The sequence below is a fragment of the Petaurus breviceps genome, unplaced genomic scaffold (genome assembly GCF_028583685.1).
Source record: "Petaurus breviceps papuanus isolate PSGF00001 unplaced genomic scaffold, PetGlider_PUasm1.0 207, whole genome shotgun sequence".
Lineage (NCBI taxonomy): Eukaryota > Metazoa > Chordata > Mammalia > Diprotodontia > Petauridae > Petaurus > Petaurus breviceps.
The window spans coordinates 306,428-323,026 of NW_027185850.1; the positions used below are offsets into that span (position 1 = coordinate 306,428).

The 16,599-nt window shown below is 45.4% G+C and overlaps 1 protein-coding gene across 1 annotated transcript in view; it reads right to left on the minus strand.

Annotated features, from left to right (window-relative positions):
* The window catches only part of LOC138164769 (serine/threonine-protein kinase TNNI3K-like), a 370,349-nt gene that overhangs the window by 103,200 nt on the left and 250,550 nt on the right, over positions 1-16,599 (minus strand). The window contains exons 18-19 of the mRNA XM_069092731.1: positions 4,321-4,373; positions 3,949-4,001 (exon numbers count right to left, since the gene is read on the minus strand). Coding sequence (XP_068948832.1) covers positions 3,949-4,001; positions 4,321-4,373 — 106 coding nt within the window. The remainder of the gene's footprint in view (positions 1-3,948; positions 4,002-4,320; positions 4,374-16,599) is intronic.

Genomic DNA, 16,599 nt, shown 5'->3' on the forward strand with positions numbered 1-16,599 from the left:
GAGCCTCTGAGGCTGCATTTGCACTCAGGTCTTTGGGACTCCAGGCCCGGCGCTCTCTGCCCTGGGACGCCCCCTAGCAGTCTCAATGGGAAAAATGAAGGGGGTGAACTCGAGTCCTTTCTGTCATTCTCCCCAAAGTCCTTGTTTTATGGGATGCGTTTTCTTTCTACTTCCTTGGGAGAGAATAGTTCCAGGACTGGAGATTTGTTCAAGAACTCAGCACTCCATATAGTAAAGGCTAATAAATGTTTGTCGGCTGTTTCTTATCTGGTGCTATTACCCAAGAAAATCTCCGTCCTAGGACACTTCTCCTCATGTCTGCCTACCTCTTAGAATCCATCCCCTCTCTCACCCCCTCTTTATGTACTCTCATCTCTGTCTCTCTCTGATCTCTGCCTGTGATCTCTGTCTCTTTCTGACATCCTGTCACATCTGTCTCATCTGCTTCTGTCTCTCATCTCTATTTTTCTTTCATTTCTGTATCTCTCTTATTTGTATTTTTCTGTCTCTCATCTCTTTATCTTTTTTCTTCGGTCTCTATTTCTCATCTCTCTGTCCTCTCTCTCTCTCTGTTTCATCCGTCTCTCTTTCCCCTCCTCCCTCCTCCCCCCATTCTCCTTTTCTCCCCTCTCCTCTTCCCTCCATGCTTCTCCTCCTCCTTCCCCTTCCTTCTCCTCTTTCTCCTTCTCCTTCTTCTCCTCCTTTCTCTCATCTCCTCTTTCTCTCATATCTATCTCATATCTTTATCTCTCTTCTCATCTTCCTCTGTCCCATCTCTATCTCTGTCCTTTCTCTGTCTCTCTATCTCCCCTCTCCTCACCACATGTATAACGCACACATTCTATCTATGTACGCTCTAGGTGCATATGGACACTATACATCCATAATTGTGGAGTGTGTGCAGATGTGCCCATGCCGAAACTCCTTTTGGGCCTCAGCTTTCTCTCTCCAGCCTCTGGCAGAGTGCCTGGCATGTAGTAGATGAGAAATCAGTCTGCTGTTCAATATCTCCCTCCCTCTTCCCCAAATTCTGCATGTGGTCTTGATTCCTGATGATGCCTCTGCTGCCTTTTTGGCCCCTCCCTAATTCACTGTCTTCTCTCCTTCTCCTCTCCTGCCTCTCAGCTTCTCCAGTTTAATATAGCCTTTTGCCAGAAGTCCTTCCTCATCCCCCTTCATTGCAGTGTGTTCTCTGGGAACTCACCTCCAGTTTATTCTGCCCAGATCTTGTTTGTACTTAGCGGTCTGTATATTCTCTTCTCCACTATGCTTTGATCAATTTAGAGAGCATGGATGCATGGATTGTTTGGTTTTTCCCTCTTCCCTATCCTTCTTCATATCTCCAATGCTTAACTCAATGCCCAGCACATAGCAGGTGCTTCATAAATGATTGTCGATGTGACTCGTCAAATGCAGGACCTGAATCTCGCCTTTTCTGACTTCAGGGTGGGTTTCCGATCCATCGTGCCAAGCTGCCTCTTAAGTGCTATGAAAATGTGAGTTCTTATTTTAAAAAGAGAGAGAGGTGCTCCACTGGCATATCAGATCGTGATTGACACATCCCATCTCAGAGGGAGGCACAGACATATCTTATTTTTATCTTACTGAGGAGACCATAGAAAGGTGAATGGACTTCCACAAGGCAGAACACTGCTCGAACCCTGTCTTCAGCATAGCGTGTGTGTTAAGAGGGTAAGCAGCTAAGCTAAGACAGGACTCATCATTTCCCACTGGCACAATCCTTTGTTTGGTCTTCTAATTATATCATTATGACATTTGGTATTATAATTCCATTTCTGTGCATTTTGGGAGAGGTGTCCAATGGTGTGCCCAGGGATCTACTTTTGCCTACCCCTGTGCTGGCTTACATCTCTATCACAGGCAGGCAGGAATAAAGGCAAAGGCAGAATGTTCACCATCTCTTCAGAGGTCACCCAGCTAATGCATGGACGACAAGCTATAGCAGGACATGAGCCTCACTGGATAGAATTTAACAGGGACCTAGGTTCCAAATACTGGCTTCAGCAGCACAGGCTGGTCGGGGGCTTACATAACTGCAAGCTCAGCCTGAGTCAGGCATTCGATATGGTGGCCACTGCAGCTGGGCTGCCTCGAGGGAGCTAGGCTTCCAGGAATGAGGTGAGAACCTCTGCCTTCCTCCTTGTGGGGTGTCAAGGCTCTGAAGGAGTCTTAGCAAGCTGGAGAGCAGCCAGAGGACAAGCAGACTGGCATGGAACTTCTGTCCATGGCACATGAGCATCAGGGGAGACTTGAGTTCAAACGCTGACTCAGATGCTTGCCAGCTCTCTGACTGTTTGGCAAGTGGCTTAGCCTGTCTGGGTCTCAGCTTCCTCATCTGCCCAATGAGGAGGTTATATTTAGTAACCTTCAAGTTTCCTTCCAACTCCAGATCTAAGAAGCTAGCCTTGTTCACTGACTGACTCTCTCTTCTTATTACATCAGCACACATTCACTAGTACCTACTTTGTGTCTGTACCTTGTCGGGGTACAAAAAAGGCAAAACCCTTGTCCCTACCCCATCTGATGGGGGAGACAGCCACTATGTAAATAGGTACCTGGCAGCTAGATGCATGTGGCGTAGATGGAGAGGAGGCAAAAAGAGAAGGCATTGGCCTGGATGTGAGGCGAGATGAGGAAGATTAGAGGCTCCCATGGAAGCTGCCAGTTGTGCTTCTGAGGGGTGGTGGTGAGGAGAGAGAGCTCTCCAGGTGTCCAGAACAGCCAAGTGTAAAGGCAGACTGGACCTTCGTAAAGCCTGTATCAAGGGCCGGGCAGTGCTCAGATCAGGAGGAGACAGAGGAAAAGGAAGCCGTCCCCCACGGAGCTTACTCTCTCCTGGGGACCTATAATAACATCCATCTGAATAAATGCTGTATCACCCCTCCTAGACTAAAAGCTCCCTGAAGACCATGCTCTTGCCTTAGTGAGGCTGTGACCACCTTCTGCCTCTAGGAACACAGCTCTGGGCATCCTGGTGCTAAGCAATGACCTCAGTAAGTCCTGAAGAATGTAGCAATGCTGAGACATTGAAAATGGAGGGTTGAATGACCTATTAAAGTTGAGACAACTAACAGGGAAAGTAGATTGTCTATTCATGATGTCTGCATTCCTTCAAGAGGCCCAGGAACAAATGCATCTATATCTCACCCACAATATCACTTGAATTATATTTTTAAAATTTTTTCTAAGCAAAAGTAAGAGTGGCAAAGTGGACAGAGGGCTGAGCTTGGATTCAGGAAGAATCCCCTGGGATGCAGACTCCTTGGGGCCAGAGGTTATTTCACATTTGGGTTTATCACTCTAGGGTGGAGCACACAGTAGGCACTTATTAAATGTTTGACCTTTCTGGATGGATTAAAACCCTATTTCAGATTAAAATCCTTTTTCAGAACCAGCTATGGTCATGGTCAAGGTATATGACCTTTCCAAGCCTGTTTACTCATTTGTAAGATAGCACTAATAAAAGTATTTGCCTCCAGGTACATTATCAAGTTTAAATGAGAAAATGGAGCTAAAATGTTTGGTCATTCTGAGCTACTGTAATTACAAAACGAAACCTTGAAATCTTTAAAGGCCAAGATCTTCAACTGAGCTCTCTGCTGACCCTGAAAGTGCATCTAGCTCAACTGCTGTTTTACAAATGAGAATACAGAAAGGCCCAGGGGCCTGAAGGGCTCATAGGCCAGATATGGCTCCAAATCCAGCACCTTTCCCATATACGGAGCTCCTTTCACTCCCACCCTACCCCATCTCAATAGATTGTTGGAAGCTAAAAGAAAGCACAGAACATTCTATTTCTCCTGAGAAAATGACATCTTTTTAAAAAAATGGTGCTCTCCTCTCCTGGCGCCTCTTCTTCTAGGCTGGGCTTACACATTTTAATTGGGTGCTAATTACAGGGACTAGAAACAGCAGCAGATTACAAACCCCGGGTTGTTTTGTCATGTTGTCCTCATCCAGCGACTGCAGGAATCTTGATTCTGAGTGGGGGGGAAAGGAAGCAAATTCATGTCAAAGCAATACCTCACCACCCACACCAGGGAATTGTTTTTAACAATGCTAAGCCACAGGGAGCTGGCAGTCACATTTACATTTCCACTCCTCCCTCCCGTCTGACTGATAATATCAAAGAAGCAAAAGCTATAAAATCAAAATCGAGTTTCTGTATCATTTGTGCAATGTGAGACAAAGACAGCTGTTGCAGAGACAGCTACTTTTTCATTTGTCAAATGGCATCAGAAAGTAAGGAGAAAGCCAGAAGGAGCCTGATGTTTGGGTGACTGGGTAGGAAAATCTTACCTCCAAAGTCTGCTACAACAGCATGGCCATCTTCATAGAGGAGAATGTTGTGGCTGGAAGAAAGGACAGTCTTTTAATGAAGTCATCTTTTCTTTTATTTGCCCTCATTGGGCTATTGCGAGGAAAGCATGTGGTAAACCTTCAAGAGCTCTATGTAGATGGCCAGGATTGTTGGCTGTCTATGGAGGAGGCTTGGATTGCTTTGGCTCTGGCCTCAAGACCAAAGAGCAGGGATGGGCCGAAGTGACAGAGGAATCGGGACCTGGTGTCAGCAAACTCAAAGCTCGTCCTATCAGTTGTCCCAAAGTGCAATGGGCTGCCCCTGGGAAAATAGCTTCTCCCACCACACAGGTCTTCAAAAAGAGACTGGATGAATATTTGTTGGTTATATAGTGAAGGGGATTCTTATATAGGTGTGGACTGGACTGGACTGGATGGGGCATTCCTTCCAGCCTTGAGATTCTGGGAATAGCTTTTAGCATCATTAGTGGTGACACAATGGATAGAACAGTGCAGATGGACAGTTCAGATTCACCCTCTGCAGACTCTTACTGTGTCACCCTAAGGAAGTCACTTAACCTCAGTCTGCCTCAGTTCCCTCGTCTGTAAAAAAGGGGAACTAGTCCCACCTACCTCCCAACGTCATTGGAAGGATAAAATGAGATGGTGTTCCTAAAGGACTTAGGCTTAGCGCAATGCCAGGCACATAATGGCGCTAATGAATGTGTGTTCTTCCCCCTCCATTCATTCATTCATTCATGTCCTCATTTCATAAATATTTATTATTAAGGGACAATAACATTGCTAACAGTGAGAGAGCAGAAGAGGACTGGGTGTTCTGATTCTCTGGTATGTGTAGGATCAAGAGAGGACATGAAAGTCATTTTTAGTAGCATAGTAGGCCAGCCTGGGGAGAATGACCAAACATTAGTCAATCAGCTGGTGTTTATCATGTGCCTGTTAATCAACCAGCATTTATTATGCATCTATGAGGTACCAGTCAGGTGCTGTGAGAGGTGCTGGGAAACAATGACCTACATGAAATGGTTCTTGCCCTTAAGGAACTTTTATTCTATTGGGGGAGAGGACACATACACACACATAGAGGGAAAGGATTTTCAAAATAAATAAAAGGAATTTTTTTGAGGGGGATGAAGCAGTAGCAGCTAAGTGGCCTAGGAAAGGCTTATTATAGAAGGTAGTATTCCTATTCTGAGTCAAACAACAAGCGTATATTAGAGTGCCTACTATGCACCAAGCACACAGTGTGTTAGATTCTGTGGACACAAAGGGAAAAAAGCAAACAATTTCCTGCCCTCAGAAACTTGTATTTTAATAGAACAGCCCAAAAGCCCATTGTTCCTGGTCAAAGAGCAGGGAGTGTGACGTCTCAGACAGTCCTAGTCTTAGAGTCTGGAAGACCAGCGTAAGAGACCTGCCTTTGGCAACAACTTGCTGGCGACCATAAGCACGCCAATCATTTAGCCTTTCTGAACTCTCCACCTGGAAATTGGGGGAAATAGTGCTCATGCAGCAGCCCTCCAAGGGCTGCTCTGAGACTCAAAGAAGACAGTGAAGGTGAAGCAGTCTGAAAACCTATAAACCCAAGCTACATAAGGGTGAGCTCTCATTAAGCGCTTCTGCGTGCAGAAATAAGGACAACCTGCAGTCCACTAACCACCAGTGAAGGACGACCCCCAGCCACACACCTGGCACGCGGCTGGCACGCGGCAAGTGCTTAACAAACTCCTGATGGACGATTGGTTGGTATTGACAGGAATACTGTGACCATCGAATATAATATCCCCTTCTCCGTCAGAAGGCCAGACTGACAGGAGGAAAGCTCCTGCCCCCAACGATCCTAGTGATGTCAGAATTGAGCAATGTCCTTGTATTGGCATCGATTCTCAATTGTGTTGAACTGAGCCCCACCCTGGGATCTCACCTGGTAAACAAACCCAGCTTGGTTCAGGGGAAGTCCTTGCCTCTCTCATGAAAGAGAAAACAATCAGGATGTACTGGGTTTTCTTGCTCAAATTGCCAAGGGTGACTGGTGCCTCACGACCAGGGCTCACTCCCCATGATGCTCCTCCCCCTTTTTTTCCCTCCTGAAAGCATAAAAACCTTTTCTGTGAGTTTTCCTTTTCAACATCCACGTATTCAAATATGGTGACCCAGTGTTGCAGGCTGGCAACACTTATCTGGATTGAAGATGCATTTTTCCTCCACTTATGAGTGATATATTTCAGGACTAATGCTATCTATTGGCTTTCCTTCCATGGCACAATAATAAGGCTCTGTTTGCACTGGGCTCGGCCTAAGGATGACCATGCTCCCTTTTCCTTTCAGCACAATGACTGGTAGAATTCATGAGCTGCTAAATGACTCACATGACTTCTCTTCAATCTGACAGATTGAGAGTCAGAAGGGGTCTCAGAAGTCATCTATTCTACCCCCCTTATTTGACAGAGAAGAAGCCTGGGGAAGTCATCACACAGAGGGTGATAAGGGGAGGTCCACCCAGAACCTGGGTCATCTCCCTTCAGGCCATCAAGCCTCACAGAAGATGGAATCAATCCCCAGACTCAGATACTTTCGTATTATAGAAAATCCTCCAGTCATAGAGTTGAAAGTAATTTCACTGAGACCATCTGTCCTCTTCTCCTTTCCCAATGGTGGTGGGCTGGGCTCCCTTACACCCTACCCCAAAGAAAGAAGCTGACAGGCCCCTCCTCCGATACCAACCACCCTGTTCCAGGTCCTCTGGAACTGATTGCCTTTAGCGTGGAACTGATCTCTCTTCCTCCATCACTCCCAGATTAATGATCCTTCAGCACAGGCTTGGCCATTTGACTCTCCTGCTCAGGAAGCTCTCCTGGGGCCCTCTTGTCTCTAGGATAAAATAACTGCCCTTTTCTTTGCCCATAAGAGCCCTCCCCCATCAGCCTCCATCCTTCATCACCACCATGTCACATTTTCTTTGGTCCTACCCAGCTGTCATTTCAGCTGGGGGCCTAGTCTATGCATTTGATCCTAGGTCTCAGTGTCCCTGTGCCAGGAGAACATTCCCTCCTCACCTCTGTCTCAAGCAGTCCTTACCTCTAAGCTCTGCTCAGCTTCCCTTCCCACAGGAAGCTCATCCCAACGCCCCAGCTACATGAGTCTTCCTCACCCTTCCCCCATCCCCTGGAATGTTTCGTCTGCATTGTGTATTTAATTGTCCATGGACAGTGTTGCTTCGCTTTCCATTATAAGCCATTTTAGGCCAATGGCTGGGGTTTCTCTTTCTACCCAGGGCACTTAGCACAATGCCTGTCCCAGTTAGGACTAAAGAAATGTTTGTATAATTGAATTAAATTGAACAGAATGGAGCTGATGAACATATGTAGAAATGAAAGGGTAATAGCTCTTTCAGATGTCAAACTCTATTGTGAAGCAATAAACATGGAGACAATTGGATGTGGGTTAAAAAGCCAAGCCCTGCAGCAGTGGGACAGACCACAGGAGAAACAAAGGCAATCCCCTTCAGTGTTTGGAATAGCCAGGAAAGTAAACTACTTAAGGGAGGGCTCTCTACTGGACAAAATCTGTTGGGATAGGGGAAAGCAGCTTGGCCTCTCATGTTTTAGACGACTTCGGTGGTGCCGTGGTTAGAGGTAGTGCCGTCCTGGGCCTGGAGTCCCACCTCAGACCAACATTATCACCCATACATTGGCTGGGTATCTCTGGGCAAGTCTCAGCTTCTTCATGGGCAAACTGGGCTCATGATAAAGCCTGTTTCCCAGCATGGTCATGAGGACCACGTGAATTAATATCTGTGAAGCTCTTTCTGAGGCTTAGAGGGCCATATACATGGCAGCTGTTGTTGTGACCCTCACCTCAGACAATGGACCACTACAATTCTGCCTGATCTACAGCCTGAATAGGATGGAAAGAATCAGGAGCATGGAAGGAGTTACTTTGTGAGTGGGAGACTTCTTAGCAGAAAAGACTAGAAGGGATCAGAAAAACAAAGATCACAAAACAGACCATTCTGAGAGGCTGTATGGCATAGCCATAGGAAGGAGGGCTGTCCCCAGTCTCAGGAAGACAAGGGTCCAAGTCCCACTCCTGACACATACTAGTGATGGGACCATAGACCAGTCACTGTGGCTCTGTGCTCTGGGCAGTTTTAAGACCTTTAAATAGTTGTATTATGCTGGAAGAGAGAGTTTCTTTAACAGGAGGTCCTTTCACCAATAAAAGCTTTTGTGTGAATAAAATCAGGGCACCATGGGTAAGAAGAGATCATTTTAACTGGGGGAAATCTTTTTATCAAACCATTATCTTTGATTTAAAAACCACTGGACTTGCCTTGCTATCCCCTTTGCCTCCTGGGCACCTCACCCAGTCCCGGGTTGTCTCAACAGCCATCAGAGATTGCCTGGCAGCAGGAAGACCCAACAGCATGGGAGGGCCCCGTTCTCTTGCCTTTCCCCTTTATCTCTGTTGCCTGGAACCTCTCTGGGCTATTAGATGGCTCTCACAGCTTGGATGAGATGAAGTCCCCTATGCCATTCATTCCTCTGATGAGTGCTCCTTAAGGTATCACCTACCTGGTATATATGCCCTGAGGGCCCCCAGACCTACCATCTGACTTAGGCATGTAGCCTCCAGACCCCTCTGACTTGCCTTCTGCCTCCGCGAGGAAAACCTTCAGGCCTTTCCATCTGCCCAGAGCCAAACTTTCTTTTGTGTGTCCCTCCACAATTAGAGTGAAAGCCCTTTGGAAGCAGGGGCTGTCTCACTTTTTCTGTGTGTGTTCCCAACACTTAGCACAGTCCTTGGCACACAGTAACTGATTAATAAATACTTTTGTCTCATTCATTCATTTTCTTCCCATTCAATTATTTTCCATTGTTAATATAGAAAACTCTTTGGTGGAGGGGAAAGAGAGTATGTTTGGAAATTACAGTGGTTTAAAGACAAAAGGCATTCATAAAATTTAGATGATAGAGGACAGAAGAAAGATTGGGAAGGGACCTTAGAGGTCACTGAGTCTAACCCCCTTCCCCCCACTGACAAATAAGCAAACAGGCCCAGACCAGGAAAGTGATTGGAAAGATACTTGTGGTTGGAAACTAGAAAAGTCTTACATTGAGTGACTTTACAACTCTTAGCGGAATAGTATCCAGGGAATGGTGACCAATGAAAAGTACAACAGAAAAGGAGAAGCTGGTTCCCCTCTTAGAAGGAAAGGTGATGAAGGAATCGACATTCTCAGGGGTGTCGAGTACAATTCATTATTCTCTTAAAAAACATTTGTTTATTTATAAAAACATCTGATATCTCACCACCACCCCCTCACAGCCTTCCCCACCAATTTAACAACTAACAATGAAAGAAACTCTCATCACAAATCCTGCAATCCAGCAAAACAAATTCCCTGCTTGCCCAAGTCCAAAAATAAATTTCTCCTTTTGTATTTTGCATGCATCACCTCTCTGGAAGGACATGGGTAAGCTCATTGATCTTTAGTCTTCTGGACTGATGAGTTTCCATTGCAATGACCAGAGCTCTAAATTCTTTCAGAGTTATTTTTCTCTATAATGTTCTTGTCCTTTCTACATAAATAGTTCTTCTGGTCCTGCTCACTTCCGTCTGCATCTGTTCACAGAGGTCTTCCCAGTTTCCTCTGCCACTCTTCATTTCTTCATTTCTTATGGGACAATAACATCCCATTGCATCCAGATACTACAATTTGCTTAGCTATTCTCCAAGAGGTGGGGACTCCCTTAGTTTCCATTTTGGGGTGTGATAGTAATGGCATTTAAAGATTCCCCTGTATTGGCTTGGTTTTTCAAATTGATTGTGTTAAAATCCAGAGCTTGTTAATCCCACCTGTGGGATGGACTTGTTGATGTGAAAAGAAAGTCCTGAACTGGGAGGAGCTGGTGATGTAGATTTGGAGAGACAAGAGAGAGGCGGAAGAACTTTTTAGAAGCAGCACCTCGTGGAGGCTGAGAGAGAAACTGAGAGAATTGCTGTTTTGCCACTTTGAATCGCCCTGAACTTTTGAGACCTGCCCCCCGGAGCTGCCAAGGACTGAGGAGACATGGCTGTTTTGCTGGTACTTTGTCTGTCTGTTTTGATGTTGTTTTGCCATATTTGTCCACTGGTGAAAGACAGTCCTGTTGAAGAAGTCCTGGAACCTGGCTGTTCGCTAAGAAGCCCTGAGACTGTCCTGCAGACAGAGAGTGAATACTGTCCACTGGTGAAGGACAGTGCTGTTGTTGCAGGGGTCTGGGAACCTTTCTGTTGGTTCAGAAGCCCTGAAGAAGGATTTTCTTGTCATATTTTTACAGAAATCCTGGGAGAGGGTTTTGCTAATGTTTTTAGGGGTTCTAGGACTGTTCTACAGACGGAGGATGAATTAATGAAGGGACTGGCAATGTATCTTGTGGCCTTGCTAAGCCTTGTCTCCCCAGGAACTAAGATTGCTGAGAACTTGCCTCATGTCAAGATGAAGAAAAGACCTCCATTTGGGTATTAAGTGCTGTGCTTAAACTTGATGTAACTCTGGGGTAGATTCAATTGTGATCCAGGGGTGGGGAACTTTTGACCTTTTTGTGTTCTATGGTTGAACAAATGAATGTACTTTACTTAGATTGGAAACTAATCTCCATTTAAGAAGAGGGGCTTTGTGGTGGACTAAATGAAGGTACAGCCTAGGGGTGGAGTAGTATTTAGAACAGGGACTTTGTAATTGATTGAATGATTGGAAGGTCCTGGGGTGGGGTAGTGCTTGGAGATTATTGAATCACCCTTAGTAAATGCTGTATTTTGAATGATGTCATGTTTTGACCTTCTCTGTTCTTGGTTTGTCACTGAGTAAAATGGCGAGCACCTATGCTGGTTTTCTGAACCTTGGGAAGTTGCCTTTCCTTGGCATTACAGTACATGGGGCTATACATATTTTTGTACACACAGGTCCTTTTCTCCTCTTTCTAGGATCCCTTCGAGGTATAGGCCTAGTAGCATGAGAAGAAGTATTTGTAGTTTAGTAGTTTGGGGATCATCATGCCAAATTACTCTCCGCACTGGATGGACCATTTCATAGTTCCCCAAGGGAGCACCGATGTGCCTACTTTCCCACAGTCGCCCACTCCCCATCTTTGTCATGCCCCTATTTTGTCATGTTTGCCCAGAGGAGGGGCATGAGAGAGAACCTCGGAGCTGCTTTTACTTGTGTTTCTCTAATTGTATTAAGTATTCTCAGGACAAAGGCAAACCAACCAGAAGAAGGATTCTCTTCCTGTTTTCCTTTTGTTGCTACCTCCCCACCCACTTCATAGAATCTTTTCCTCTCTTTTTCCCCTTAGTCTCAAAGGAACAGATGGGCTTTCTCCTGTCCAAGGTCAACCCCTTCACATATGCATGTGATCCCATGGCCCCTAACTTCTCCAACAGAATGCAGCATCAATCACCTGCCACCTTTCAAATCCTCAGTCTCTCCTTATCTGATGGACACTTCTCTGCTGCCTTCAAAAATGCCCATATCTGCCCTCTCCTAAAACCAAACACGAAGACCTTCCTCAGGTGCTCTTCTCCCCTCAAGATATCACCCCAAATCTTCCCTCCTTTTATCAGAAAAGCTTCTTAAAGAAAAAAAGTCTATAGTTGGTGTTTCCTCTAACTCCTTTAACCCTGTGCAATCTGACTTCTGATTCCATCACTCCAGCGAAACTTTTGTCTCCAAGGTCACCAGAGAGCCTGTCTGTCTTGTTACTTCTCCATCTCCTTTGCCCAACCGTAGGGTTGTTTCAAAAACATAGTCCACAGAGCTGAACATGGCTGACAATGCTGCCATGTGTGGTCCAATCCACATTAAAATAGAAATGGAAACTATGTAACAAGATAGATAAAAATACAACGAAACCACAGTTAATATTACTGTGTGGTTTTCCAAGTCAATGTGTGTCACAGAGATCCTTACCATGGCTTGGTGGCCCCCATAAGAATTTGAGTTTGACACACAGGCCCTATTTCTTTACTGTGGCTGCTCCCCGAGGATCTGTCCTTCCTTTTTCTTCTCTTCTCCCTCATCAGCTCCCACGAGTTGATTCACCATCCCAGAGCAGATGACTCAGAGATCGCCCCTCTCCCCCTTCTCTCTCCTGAGCCTATGTCCTACATCACCTGTCACCTTTCAGACATTTGATATGCTGGAGACATTTAAGGTCAACAAGTCCAAAACTGAACTCTCTAACTTTCCCCAAAACTGTCCTCTCTTCCACACTCTCCTACTTCTGTCAAATGCACCACCATACTTTCTGTCCCTCATATTTGTAATATTAGCACTGACCTGCACCTAGGCAGCTAGGCACACTTTGGATAGAGTGGTGGGCCTGGAGTCAGGAAGTCCTGAGTTCACATTCAGTCTTAGACACCTAGTGCTTATGTGACTTTTCTTTAGCTAGGCTCCATATTTAGAATAGGGTAGAGGCACTCCTTCCTAACTCCTGGCTTAGAGAATACCCAGGGCTGACTTTCCCTTAATCAATCCCTCAACTTGACCCCTTCCTAATGAAAAGGATCATTTTCAAAGTGAATAACATGAATGATGAACATATCTTTGGTGCCTGCCTCTGAGGAAACTCTCTGACTTCTCTTTCACCAAGGCTTCCTCCACCATTTAATTCGGCTGACTTGTGGTTCAGGTACACTCATGGCTACTTCGAGTTAATGCTCTAGAGGCAAATCACTTGCTGTCTCATTTTGTAAGTTAATAAAAAAGATACATCCACATCAATATGGTTCTATATCATTTGACTCAAGCCCTCAGCCGAGGAGAAAGCTTAATATTTTGGACCAAAGTTTAAACGTCAGTTCTAGTTTTATTTTTTGCTTTTATTGTTCGGTTTCCCTTTTTAATACCACAAACCAATCACTAGTTCTGTCTTTTATGGCCTCTATCCATAAGTAAGGACACGCAGAAATTAAAGCCAGTTATGGCTGATTGAATATAATCACATAGGTGGCAAATTCACACAACTTAAACAGAAATTACACCCTCCACTTTAGAAATCAGAAATGAGCTTTGGAATCAGTTTCTTCCCAATTTAGACTAAGGGAGCAAAAGTGGGGAGATCTTCCTTCACAGTCTAGTACCTCTTCTCCCAAAAGGAGGCCTTCTACCATCTCTCTCTCAGACACACGCTACCTGATGCCTCCCAAGTCTTTCATTCTGTCTTCTGACAGTGGTGTCAGCTGTCATACTCAGAACTCAGACAGTGACCCCACAGGTGACTGAACTTCCCCAATGCTCAAATGCCCCAATCTCCAGAATCACTTCACAATGCCCCTGCCACATGGAGCCCCTCTCTTGTTCTCTTGACTCCATTTACATCATGCTTCCTCTATCTCAGTCTCCATCTCCAATAATCTCAACTCCTCGGTCCTGCTGCCACAGTCACTGCCTCCCTCCATTGGCCAATGGTCTTGACTGCAATCCTTAGGGAAATCCAGAATGTTTCAGTAAATATTTGTTTTCTCTATCCAAGCACCTGGAGGGCTGTTGTGTGAAAGAGATATTAGAACTCTTCTGTTTGGTCTTAAGAAAGCAGCCATAGGAGGAACAGATAGACTCTATCAAAAGAGAAATTGAATTGTAATGGGAAGAAAGACTTCCCTGCGATCAGAGCAATCCAGGCATGGAATGGGTCAGCTTAAGAGGTCAGAGGTTGCCCCTCACTGGAGATCTTCCAATAGAGACAAGTGCCACTTCTTGGGTATGTGGTGAGGAGATTGGGGTTCTACCACATGCCACTGGAGTCCTGTCCAACACAGAATTTTCATGGTACTGTGAGTCAGTGAGAAGTGAATATAATTATTGACAAGCAAAAGGAAGGCCAAGGTGAATATAGTCAACCAGAATTGATAATGAGTCAGTAGCAGACATTTCAAAATCTTTTCCAATTAGTGCTCAAGATCTCAGGAGGGCTGACAGAGGATTTTGGATGTGATCCAAGACCGTGAGCTGTCTTGATAGACTAGGAAAAAGGCATAGTGAGTAAGTGAATGTAAGGAGGTGAAGAAAACTGTGTCAAAATAATGAATCAAGGGATCTGGTGAGGGGAGAAGGTCCAGTGTAGTGAGGAAGAAGCCACTGACCTGGGTGAAGTGGTCTGTTCATGGCCCAGTAAACAGAGGCAGGGGGAGAGAGTGACGAAGTGCCTTGTTCTCTGCTCAGAATCTCTAAGCATTTAATGATTTTTTTCCTGGTTCCTGCTTAAGAGGGCCATTCAGACACAAAAGTTACATAAACTAGCAAACAAACCCTCCCTGCAAGTTCTTCCCACCTGAGCAGAGTGGAAGAAAAGTCCTCAGATGGTGCTGAGGACTAGATGCCTGGAGGGAAGAATGGACTTCTATTAAGTGTTTCAGAGCATCCTGGATGATGGGCTGGGAGGAAGGCCAAGAGGCCATCAATTCTGCCCCACCCCTACTGCACAGATGGAGAAACCGAGGAAGAGAGACAAGTGACTGCTTCAAGTAATTCACACAGGAAATGCTGGAGGAAGGACTTCAATTCCGTGACTGACAAGGCATGTTCTTACCATTCCTCCCACGTTCTCTCCTGAACTTCAGAAAAAAGCAAGGCCAGGAAGGGCAGAAGGAAGCAACAAAGATCCAGGATTCTACATCTTCGTATCTGAAGGAAAGTCTCCTCCCTGAGGGCAGGGGCATCACCAGGGCCCAGCAAGTGTCCCTAGGCACTTAATATATGCTATTAAATAGTCCAGTCGAATCACCCCCGAGTGGTCCTCAGAGGCCTGGAGGCTGGTGGGTGGTGGGATATGCAGAGCACAGAGGAAAAGGAAATAGGAAACTTCAGTGCTCCAGGAGAGGCTGGGGTGAGTGGAGGCTTAGAGGGTGCAAGCCCTGCTTAAGGTACCAAGAGCCAGTGACACGGCCTTGAGGCAGCTTCTCATTCCAGACTCCAGCTTTTGGCTTCCGTCCTGCCTTCCCTGGAGTCTCACCTTCTATAGGAAGTCTTTCTTTGCCTGGTCCCCATCATGCTGCTCCCTTCCCTCCAAGATCACCTCCAAGGTAGCCCATCTATTTCTCACATGTAGGTAGTTGTTTGAACATTGTCTCTCCCGTGAGTTCTTGAGCACCCTAGGGAGGTGGACTGTGTTTTTGCCTAGCATCACGTGAGGACCTCTGAATTGTGTATATTGTGTATATTTATGCTGGTATGTTGTCCATATAAAGCTAGTCCTCAATTAGTGTAAATAATCAATCCTCTGAAGGGGCTGCATGTATTTAAATTTGTACTATTCAAAATTATAACGACATGAAGTGTGGTTACTGTTTGTTTGTCCTTCCTTCTCAAAGGCGAACGTGCCTTCAGGGAGGTGATGCCATGACATACACGTGAATCACAATAATTGGTTCCAACCCAAAAGAAATGTATGATACAAATGTGAATAATGCAACTATTTGTGATCCTGAGTCACACAGCTAGGAAGGGATCTGAAGCAAGATTTGAACTCAGGTCTTTTTGACACCAGTCCAGAGTTCCATCTACTACATGGCCTAGCTGATCTGCTAACTACCTCTAGAAAGTTAGGCTGAATCTAAAAAAAACCCTAAAAAACCATTAATTGGGATATGTGACAAGTCATATACAGTTCAAAATACCAAATACAATGTTTAAAATGGGGTGAGCGCGGCTAATATTTTCTTCTGATGAAGATTGGAGGTTCCTGGTGAACTGCAGATTCCAAAACACCAAACAATATGGCAGGACAGTGAAAATGGTGAATTCCAGCTTGACTGTGGTAAGAGAGTCACAATTGTAGGACAGAGATCCCTACTCTCTTCTGTTCTGGTGAGATCATCTCTGGAGAATTTGGTTCAGGGCTAGGTCTAGTCACATTTTCAGAGAGACATGGATAGGCATCAGAATGCCTGCAGGAAATCATCCAGCTTCGTGAAGGGCACAGAGATGATGCCAAGATGAGCAGCTAAAAGAATCCAGAATTTGTGGGGTGAGGAGGTCTGTGTTTCCGCGTTTGGGGCACTCGGCCCAAGTGGGTCGTGTTTGGTCCTCAAGGACAGACCTATGGGCAAAGGGTTTCAGAAGTTGGGAAGGGGCAGAACTGATTTCAGCAAAATATCCCAAAAGGAAGAATGGGCCTGAGAATTAGTACCTGCCCTCCCTACCCTTTTCATATCTTCAAGCAAATGTTGGTCAGGTCCAATGAAGAGAGGCTTCTTATTCCGATGCTTGTT